A 10,409-nucleotide genomic window follows, 5' to 3' on the forward strand; every position below is an offset into this window, starting at 1 on the left:
CTGGAGGAAAATAAATCAGTGAAAATGTTTTGTTAAGAGTTTTATTGATTCCTGAAGGGAAAAGGAAGATGGAGGGATTGTAGAAAGGTTGACGAAAATGAGTGGATTTCTGGAGTGGCACAAAAAGGAGCAGAAAATTGAGGAAAGATTGGTGAAGTCCAGGCGAAGGAGCAAAGGATTCAGTGAAGATTCGTGGAGTGCCAAAGAAGGAAGAAAGGATTGAGAGAAGCCTGAGGAGATTTGCAAGGATTCAGTGGCATATTCTGGTTCTAAGACTAAGCAAAGGGTGGTAAGTGTTCTGCAGGGACAGGCGGGTGCAAAGCCCGCCGAACCGCCCAGGGGACGGGCGAAAGCCAGGCGGCCCGCCGAGATCCCGGGTGCTGGGCGGGCCAGGAGGCTCGCAGAGGTCCCCGGGGCAGGCGGGCCAATGGAGGCGCGTCGATGGTCCCACCTGGGGCGGGCTGGGCCAGGAGGCGCGTCGAGGTCCGCGGGGGCGGGCGGGCCAATGGGACCCCCCTAGGTCCCCGGGGCTCGGGCGGGAGCCAGTGGGGCCCTGCCGAAAGGTACCCGGGGCGGGCGGGGCCAGTGGGCCCCTCCGGAGGTCCCCGGGGCGGGCTGGGACAGTGGGCCCGCCGAGGGTCCCCCGGGGCTGGGTGCGGGCCAGTTGGGGCCCGCCGAGGTCCCCGGGGCGGGCGGGCCTAGTGGGCCCGCTGAGGTCCCCGGCGGGGCGGGAGGGCCAGTGGGCCCCCCCGAGGTCCCCGGGCGGGGCGGCCAGGAGGCGCGTCGAGGTCCCCGGGTCGGGGGGGGCCCCCGGGCCCAGGTAGGCGCCCCGGGTCCGAGGTGGGCCCGGGCCGGGAGTCCCCGGGGCCGGGCGGGCCCAGTGGGCCCCCCGAGGTCCCCGGGGCGGGCTGGCCAGTGGGCCCGCCGAAGGTCCCGGGGCCGGGCGGGCCAGGTGGGCCCCTCGGGGAGGTCCACGGGGCGGGCCGGGCCAGTGGGCCCGCCGAGGTCCCCGGGGCGGGCGGGCCAGTGGGGCCCGCCGAGGTCCCCACCGGGGGCGGCGGCGGGCCAGGGTGGGGCCCGCCGAGGTCCCGGGCGCGCGGCGGGCCAGGGGGGCCCCGCCGAGGTCCCCGGGCCGGGCCCCAGTGGGGGGGGCCAGTGGGGCCCCGCCGAGGTCCCCGGGGCGGGGGGCCAGGGTGGGCCCGGGCCGAGGTCCCCGGGGCCCCCCGGGCCGGGCCAGGCGGGCCCGCCGAGGGACCCCGGGCGCGGGCGGGCCAGTAGGCCCCCGGGGAGGGTCCCCGGGCGGGCCGGGCCAGTGGGCCCCCCGCCGAGGTCCCCGGGGCGCGGGCGGGCCAGTGGCCCGCGACGGTCCCCGGGCGGGCGGGCCAGTGGGCCCGCCAGGTCCCCGGGGCTGGAGGGCCCAGTGGGCCCCCCGAGGTCCCCGGGGCGGGCGGGGGGCCAGTGGGCCCCGAGGTCCCCGGGGCGGGCGGGCCAGTGGGCCCCCGAGGATCCCGGGGGCGAGCGTGGCCATGGGGCACCGACGAGGTCACGGGGCGTGCGGGCCAGGGGCCCGCCGAGGTCCCGGGGCGGGCGGGCCAGTGGGCCCGCCGAGGTCCCGGGGAGCGGGCCAGTGGGCCCGCCACCCCCCGAGGTCCCCGGGGGCGGGCGGGCCAGTGGGACCCGCCGAGGTCCCCGGGGCGGGCGGGCCAGTGGGCCCTGGGGCGCGGGCCAGGTGGGCCCGCCGAGGTCCCCTGGGGCGGGCGGGCCAGTGGGGCCCCCACGCCCCCGGGGGGCGGGCGGGCCAGTGGGCCGCCGAGTCCCCGGGGCGGGCGGGCCACTGGGCCCGACGAGGTCCCCGCAGGCCGGGGGGCCCATGGCCCGCCGGAGGGGTCCCCTGGGGCGGGCAGGGCAGCCGGAGGCCCCGGGGTGGGCCCGCCAGATAGGTCCCCAGGGGCGGGCGGGCCATGGGCGCCAGTCGGCCCGCCGAGGTCCCCGGGGCGGGCGGGCCACTGGGCCCGCCAAGGTCCCCGGGGCGCCGGGTGGGCGGGGCCACTGGGCCCGCGAAGGTCCCCGGGGCGGGTGGGCCACTGGGCCACTGCCCGTGGGGGTCCCCGAGGTGGGGCACTGGGCCCGCCGAGGTCCCCGCGGCGGGCCGGGCCCATCCCGTGGGCCCGCCGAGTCCCCGGGCGGGCGGGCCAGTGGGGCCCGCGAGGTCCCGGGGCGGGCGGGGGCCAGTGGGCCCGCCCGAGGTCCCCGGGCGGGCGGGACAGTGGGGCCCCCGCCGAGGTCCCCGGGGCGGGCGGGCCAGTGGGCCCGCCGAGGGTCCCGGGGCGGGCGGGCCAGTGGGCCCCGCCGAGGTCCCCCGGGGCGGTGGGCGGGCCAGTGGGCCCCTCCCCGGGAGTCCCCCGGGAGGTCCCCGGGGGGGCGGGCCAGTCGGCCCCCCGAGGTCCCCCCCAGGGCGGGCGTGGCCAGTGGGCCCGCCGAGGTCCCGGCCCCCAGGCAGGGCGGGCCAGTGGGCCCGCCGAGGTCCCCGAGGCGGGCCGGGCCAGTGGGCCCACGCGAGGTGGGCCCCGGGCGGGCGGGCGGGGCCTGTGGCCCGCCGAGGTTCCCGGGGCGGGCGGGGGGCCAGGGGTGGGCCCGCCGAGGTCCCCGGGGCGGGCGGGCCAGTGGGCCCGCCGAGGTACCGTGGCGGGCGGGCCAGTGGGCCCGCCGAGGTCCCCGGGGCAGGGCGGGCCAGTGGGCCCGCCGAGATCCCCGGGGCGGGCGGGCACTGGGCCCGCCGAGGTTCCCGGGGCGGGCGGGCCACTGTGGAAAAGTGTTCTAGCGTCGTACCGTATAAGGCTACTTGCGGTATCAATTCTATAGATACAAGATATGAATGATAAAGGTATTTAAAACTGCGAGAACCACTATAATCCAGTTCTGATCCAATATCACGAGTTGTAAATCATAAGACATGACACTTTTTTTATTTATCCGTTCTACCAAACCGATTGACTCTGGGTGATAAAATATAGTATTGGTTTTCTTAATGGAAAGGAATTCACACAACTAGTTAAGGAGATTATTATTGATTTACATCACCCTAGTCAGATTATTATTATGTGTTGAATTCCTTGTTTACTGATTTAGCACTCATAAATATTCCTAGCGCACTCAATTGCGGTGTTGTTTGTTTTTAGTGCTATTAATTCTATATAACGTGTCAAGGCGACTATTAACACAAAGAAGTACCCCTGGCCTAGCTAAGAGAACATATTATCTTAAGTTGTTAACTTATAATTTATATAACATCGCAATCAATTCTAGATTCTTCGAATTTTGTACTCTATGGATTGATCATAATTTAGTAAACATGGCTGTATATTTTTGGTTTCAAAAGCATATCAAACAGAACGAGATTACATATATCCATAATATTCTCAATTTTGTTTTTGGTGGTTATTAAAACTGTAAATCATTCCTGAGCCATCACTGAAATGACATTTAATAAATAAATTATAGCTATCAAAAGACACACAATGACTGTGACGGGGTGGGCACAAATAAAATGCTCTTATAGGCTTAATTTTACCGAGACAACTCAATCGACTATCTAACTTTGTTCATGGTTGAGGTTGACAAGGGCCAACCACCCACCGGCGTGGAATTATGGAGGTGCACCTGAATTATTACTGTGGTGTTGGAATGGCTTTGGATAGCTGTAGTCTAACCAAAATTATAATAGCGAGACGAAATACATTTAAGAAAGAAACTTTCATATCAAATAAGCAAGATTAAAATAAACCCATGAACAATGTAACATATCCACCAATTATTCAGCATAAACAACTTACGCAAGTCGTTCAAGTTCCCACTCTCCTCCCACCTTCTTATCCACAACTGTACCGTGCAATGGGTCGTATCGGGAAGCTATTGTCGCGTAAAGTGACAATTCGTCCTCGCAACGCCAGATTTGTGTCCCTTCGATTCATGGTGAGTGGTTATGAAGTCTGACCTATTTCAAAATCCTGCTGACGACCTCACCTCCGTTGGGATTCAGACTCTGTTTCGAGTCGAGTAAAACAATACATTGCTTCATATATCATTACATCGTTCCTTGATTGTAGGATTAGCCAATAGGGATCATAATCACCATGGTATGAAATAAAGTTACTACTGTTAAATATAATAAGCTCACGTAATTATTGTTCCTGTTAATAATTACATTGAGAACTGAATACTCGTTGAGCACTGCTTCGTAAAATGAGCTCGGTAAAAGTGTTCGCGAATTCTCTAACCTATTTCTCTGTAACTAAGATTCGTATAAGTACGAGATTTTGCTGTAGTGTAATTTTTAAGAGAATCATGAATCACAAATTATAAAGGCTCGATTAGCCAGAAATGGATATGAACACGACAGTATAAAGAAAAAAAAAATTCGCCTACCCTCCCTCCCACCCCACTTCCACCCCCTTACCTCTTCCTTCCCTCACCTCTCCTCCCCTTCCCTCACCTCTCTCCCCTCATCTCTCTCTCTCTCTCTCTCTCTCTCTCTCTCTCTCTCTCTCTCTGAATGTTACTTCAGTTAACAAGTATATTTTGTACGATTTTTTTTATCTATCCATCTATCTAATCTAATAATAATTTACAATGTTGTTTATATCTAACGATTCACTCGGTTGCTGGCATTACGGTACAGTACGGTACGGTTGATATTTAGCCTATGTGTACGGTACGGAATTACGCAATGACAATTTTACCAAAGTACGGTACGGTACTGTTCAGGTACGGAAAAATGTGCAAATTCCGTACCGTACTACCTTACCTTAGGCATGGATATATTACTTTGCTCTACGTGGAAAACAAAGGGAACAATATTTAATTAATTATTAATAATAATAACCAGTGATATAGCATTTTTTTTTACTATTATTCTTAGCATCAGCAGCAGTAGCAGCAGCAGTAGCAGCAGCAGTATTTTTATCTTGAGGTCAAATTTTTTTTTTCTTTCTTTAGTGACTATTGATTTGGGTTAGGGAGTAAATGATTATAATGATTAGAGTGAGATGATATCTGCATGTATGTGGGAGTAGTAGAACGATAGACACTGTGATTGATGGGTTAAAGCTACTGTTGATACTTGTGTTGGTTACCTCCTTCGCAATCTTCATTTGGACTCTCAGGGCATCAAGCCATATGCTTGTATTACGAAGGTGAAGAAGAGATGGCCGGAACATAACTGTCGGCATGGTAGCAGAAATCCGTTTGTCACGCAACTTTTCAACTTTTTTTTTTTAGCAAAGAGAGAGCCGCCTATTGCCTACAGATTGGTATGAATAGGTAACTGGTTATAGTTGCTCTGTGTTACAAATAAAAATTGAGCATTTTTACCGGACATTCATTAGAGTTAAAGCCTTGATTATAGCGCAAAAATTATAGCAAAATCTCGTACTGATACCAGTCTTCATTACAGGGTTATTGACCAAAAACGTGACTGCACTGTCTGTGAAACCCACAGTAAGGGAGCAAAATTACAATTAAACATTACCTTATATTCAGGTTTGGCTTGGAGTAATTGTCATTTATTCTGAAATTTTTTTAATTACACGTTTTGAAGTTAACTGTAATTGCGTTTGTTTTTTATTTATACTTAATGGTAATCGTAATTGTAACTGAAAAGTCAAATAATAAAGTACTTTATTTGAAATTGTTATCCTAGAGCAGCCCTCTTACTTTTCGAGAACTCATCTTAACCACATGCAATAGAGAGATGTTTTGAGTCGCTACCCAATTTATTTATTATATTATTAAGGGAGAATGTTAACAAACCAGCTACCAATTCTAAAAAAAATTTTATTCCATTTATTTCCTTTTTTTGTACAAAGTTTTGCGAAAATGTTTTCCAATATTTGAGTTTTGTATTTCAGTATTATTTCTTATAATCAGCATAATAATTTCAACACAATAAACATATAACAATTTACTTAGGCAAATTTTAGGATGTTAATGATAATTTCTGCAGGGTTCTAAAATATTTTAGATATGTTTTGTTTTGTATTTGTACTAAATGGTATTAAAAGTTACAACTTACAATTGTTGCAGAAATTGACTGTAAAAGGACACTAAACTCAAGTATAAACACTTTGCAACTATCTGCATTTGTTTAAGGAAATGGGTGTGCGAATGTAATTGAATAATAAATTTTATATATTGTATTTGTAGCTGTGATTACAATTGTGAAATTATACTAATGATCGTATTTGATATTGTTCCCCATTTTGTAATTGAAGTTATAATTGTAATTCGATAACAGTCAGGTAATTATGATTCGAAAATTGTAATAGACATAAAGCAAACGTTAATTACCCCTAACCATTGAACCTGGGTTATATTACCATAAGACATGGCCGACAGTAGCTACTTCATACGAAATGGATAAGCATAAAAATAATGGAAACAAAAATAATCTTTTTTTAATGTATACATGGGAGAAAACTGATTAGAAATTCAGTGATTTTTCCACTGCACTTCGGCCTCTCTCGGGGCACCTGTGAATTAATTGTTCAATCTTTAATCGACTTAATCTTTCTCGGGATCTATGGGGTTCATGTCTGCACCCTTATTTGGCCAGTCAACCAATTCAAATCCTCTCGACCTTGAAACCATTCCTGGACTATTCTGGCCGTATGGATGGGGCAGCTGTCATGAATGAAAATGACAGGACTAAGTGAAAGGGATAATTCCGCTGGTGAAGTGAAGGGAGAAAGAAAATTTGTTGAAGAAATTTTAACGTATTTTCACTGATGAAAAACCTTCAGTCTTGGTGATATCACATATACCATGTAAGGAAATCCAGGCCCACACGTTTACGGTTACAAGCCACTCCTGGCCACTTCGTAAATGTTTCCTTGGTATTATCTGAAGGAAAACAATCTGAATTTTTTTTACAATTTACGCGTTGCTTTCCGTAACAGGAAAAAAAAGTATATCTTAGTTTTACCAGACCACTGAGCTGATTAACAACTCTCCTAGGGCTGGCCAGAAGGATTAGATATTTTTTTCGTGGCTAGGAACCAATTGGTCACCTAGCAACGGGACCTACAGTTTATTGTGAGATCCAATCCACACTATATCGAGAAATGAATATCTATCACCAGAAATAAATTCCTCCGATTCCGCGTTGGCCGAGCCGGGATTCGAACTTCGGACCACCGAATTGGCAGCCGAGCGCGAAAACCACTCGTCCAGCGAGGAACTGTAACAGGGAAAATAATGATATATCGGTAGGGGGAAATGTATTGCTAAGTAACAACCCCTGCATTAAGATAATGTCTATTCATCTATGAGGATTAATACTTATTACAAGTTTGCATCCTCCAACCTCTTATACACTAAAACAGCTCGAAAGTGGATTAGTGGAATTCACGTTAAGAGAGGGACAGCACCACCTTTAGTAAACAGTGTTTCAAACAGACAATTAACAATTTTTCATTATGAAGACATACAGAATTTTAAACGTTATCAATGACAGTAATGACCTGAGATGTTGCAATGCCAGTAACAGCCAACCAATCAATCAGTCCCACTAATCGTGTGATTTAATATATCACTTTGTTCAGTGATAACGATATCACTGCTACAGCACCCCTATTACACGCTAACAAGTTTGTCACCCAATCATGGCTAGACTAAGGTGTTGTATAAATTTTGATAGGTTATCTGTCCTCTGCTAGTATTCGTTATAGTCTCCAAATGAACAGCAACATATTGTTCTCCGGGCACAGATCGTCGCTCTACGAGAAAGTGGGCTTTCAATACGTGCTGTTGCACAGCATCTTGACGTCTCCCCTACAACAGTAAATAAATGGAAAAGGAGGCACGCTTAGACTGGGAAATTGACCGACTTTGGATAGCATTTATTTATTTCATTTATTTAATATTTTTTTAAACTATAAACCTTATAAACCCGTGAAATTATGAAACCTAAATTACAGTTGCTTTGGTCCTGTTGAACTCTTATAGTGATTCTTTCTCTTTACTTCCCAGAATACCAAATAGCGTTCCCATAATTAAACAGGCTATAATTAATCTTGATTATCTAGGTATCTGCATGTTAATTACCTATTTCAGTTCGAAGACCTCCACCACGAATGACCACCCGTTAGGATAACGACGACATTCGACAAGCATCATAAGAAGATCCTTTTACCAATACTATTGCTATTCGTGAACGTCTGGTATTAAATGTTTCGGCCATGACGGTGCGAAGACGTCTGCATGAGGCAGGAATACCTCATAGAATTACTGCCAAGAAGGAATATCTCGCCGAACGGCATCGTGCTGATAGGCTTGCCTTTGTTCAACAGTTTGTGGGGGAGGTTATGGAATTTTGGTCTCGAGTCGTATGCAGTGACGAAAGGTCTTTTACTAGCAGAAGTCACGGCAGAATACATAACTGAAGACCGAGTAATATAAGGTGAGTTTCTATAATCATTAATAACAGTCAGCCTATAATAATTATAAGCAAGGGTAATATTATAATCAAAAGATAATAATTTTGTCAATAACCATGTATTTTCCGCTAATTGAATTATATTGCTAAGAGAAGTGTGAAAATAAAAATTCTTCATTGAAAACCCCCCATTAGTTCTACTATGGCCAGCTTTCAGGCATTAAGCAAATGCATTATTAATGTTATGAATAATCACGTAGACAAACTTATAATATAGAGTACAGCCTGTTTTACTGAATTAAAGAATATCATAGCATAACGGACTGTTGCAGATCAAAGTTAATGCTATTATAAGTATTAATCCTTGCAGATGAATAAACATTCTTAACTTATTGCAAGGGTTGTTACTTAGCATTTTATTTCCCCAAACGATACAGCATTATTTTCCCTATTACGAAAAGCAAAGCGTAAATTGTTAAAAATGAGATTTTTTCCCTTCAGATACTACAGAAGAATTTATTTAACGAGGTGACCAGGAATGGGCATGTCACAGTAAACTTGTAGGGCTGGATTTCTTACATTATATGGATGATATCACCAGGATTGAGTGGGGGTTCACTGGTGAAAAATTCATTGAAATTCTTCATGATTGCTAACTTCTTTCACTTCAAGAGCGGAATTATTCCTCCCCTCCTGCTCCTGTCATTTTCATTCACGACCGCTGCCCCATCCATACGGCCAGAGTAGTCCAGGAATGGTTTCAAGGTCGAGAGGATCTGCAGTTGCTTGGCTGGCCAAGTAAGGATACAGACATGAACCTCACTGAGAATATTTAGGCTAATTTGGTAAAATGTTGGGAGCCTGAGAGGGAGAGGAGACCAGGTCAACTTATGAACCTCTGGGAACACAATGGAAACTCTTCCACAACCGACCACAGATCGTCAGAAGCATGAATCTCTATGCCTAACAGATTGCAAGAGGTGATCTAGAAGGAAGGTGGCTGGATTTCTCTAATAATATTAAAAAAAAATAAATGTAAAAAATTGAGTGTGTATATTTGGATTACCTCATGTCATGATTATTATCATTTATTTATTAGAGAGGTGAATTTGATATTTTAAAGGAGTTCAAAATCTAAAGGGAATTTCACTATCCTGATTTTTTTCTTTAAAAAATTATCTAAAAAGATAACCTTAGGACAATATCATCAAACTACATTTCTCCAAATAGCTCTTTCCACAATGGACAGGTAAATGACTGAAGGGGCTGTTTAACAATAGAGACGTCTGTCTATTATCCTCACACGAATGATGATAAGAGCGAAAGGAATTTCTGTCCGTATGACATTAAAACATTTATCACAATTAATATATTAGAAAATATAAGCCAAGTAAATATGTTTATCCATATCATGTAATAATTATTGTAATGAACGGCGTGTAGGGTATAACATCTACTGTATATTCAAGAGGGAATACAAACCCAACATCGGTACAGCAAAAGCAAGAAGCTTGTCAGTTTGAATTACATTTTAGAATTCCAAAACCTGTAAGACGACTTAACAACAAGAACTCAATCCCCGAGACCAAACCCCCCCCCCCCCCCCCCCCCCCCCCCCCCCCCCCCCCCGAAAAAATATATATGCATATATTAGTTTAGTCAAGATTAGACTGTGTTAATGACATATCAAAACTGCATACTTAGCGCAGTGGTATTTCTAGATGACATGTCACTTTAAATTAGCTGATATGAGAGAGAGAGAGAGAGCGAGAGAGAGAGAGGAGCTAAGGTGTCGGACACTTTCAACAAGTTCATAGTGTTTGGGTATGTTCAATGAAGTGCTGCTGCGCTTCTCTTTATAGCTTCCTATTATATTATTGGTAGGAAACGCACTGCAACCGATACTATAAACTTGGCTTACGTGATAAGGTTAAAATATCCTGTTATGATGTTCGTGATTCTCTCCAATACCAATATA

The 10,409-nt window shown here is 48.3% G+C and overlaps 1 protein-coding gene across 1 annotated transcript; it reads right to left on the reverse strand.

Moving 5' to 3' along the window:
* Positions 1-250: 250 nt before the first annotated feature.
* LOC135226752 (proline-rich protein HaeIII subfamily 1-like) lies at positions 251-1,528 on the reverse strand. The gene has a single exon (XM_064266462.1). The coding sequence runs from the start codon at positions 1,526-1,528 to the stop codon at positions 251-253; it is 1,278 nt and encodes a 425-aa protein (XP_064122532.1).
* Between the last annotated feature and the right edge of the window lie 8,881 nt (positions 1,529-10,409).

Source organism: Macrobrachium nipponense, chromosome 15 (assembly GCF_015104395.2).
Source record: "Macrobrachium nipponense isolate FS-2020 chromosome 15, ASM1510439v2, whole genome shotgun sequence".
Taxonomy (NCBI): Eukaryota; Metazoa; Arthropoda; class Malacostraca; order Decapoda; family Palaemonidae; genus Macrobrachium; species Macrobrachium nipponense.

Bases quoted from the DNA above. Each gene is read 5' to 3' on its own strand.
- LOC135226752 (XM_064266462.1), bottom strand. From the start codon at position 1,528: ATGGCCACGCTCGCCCCCGGGATCCTCGGGGGCCCACTGGCCCGCCCG.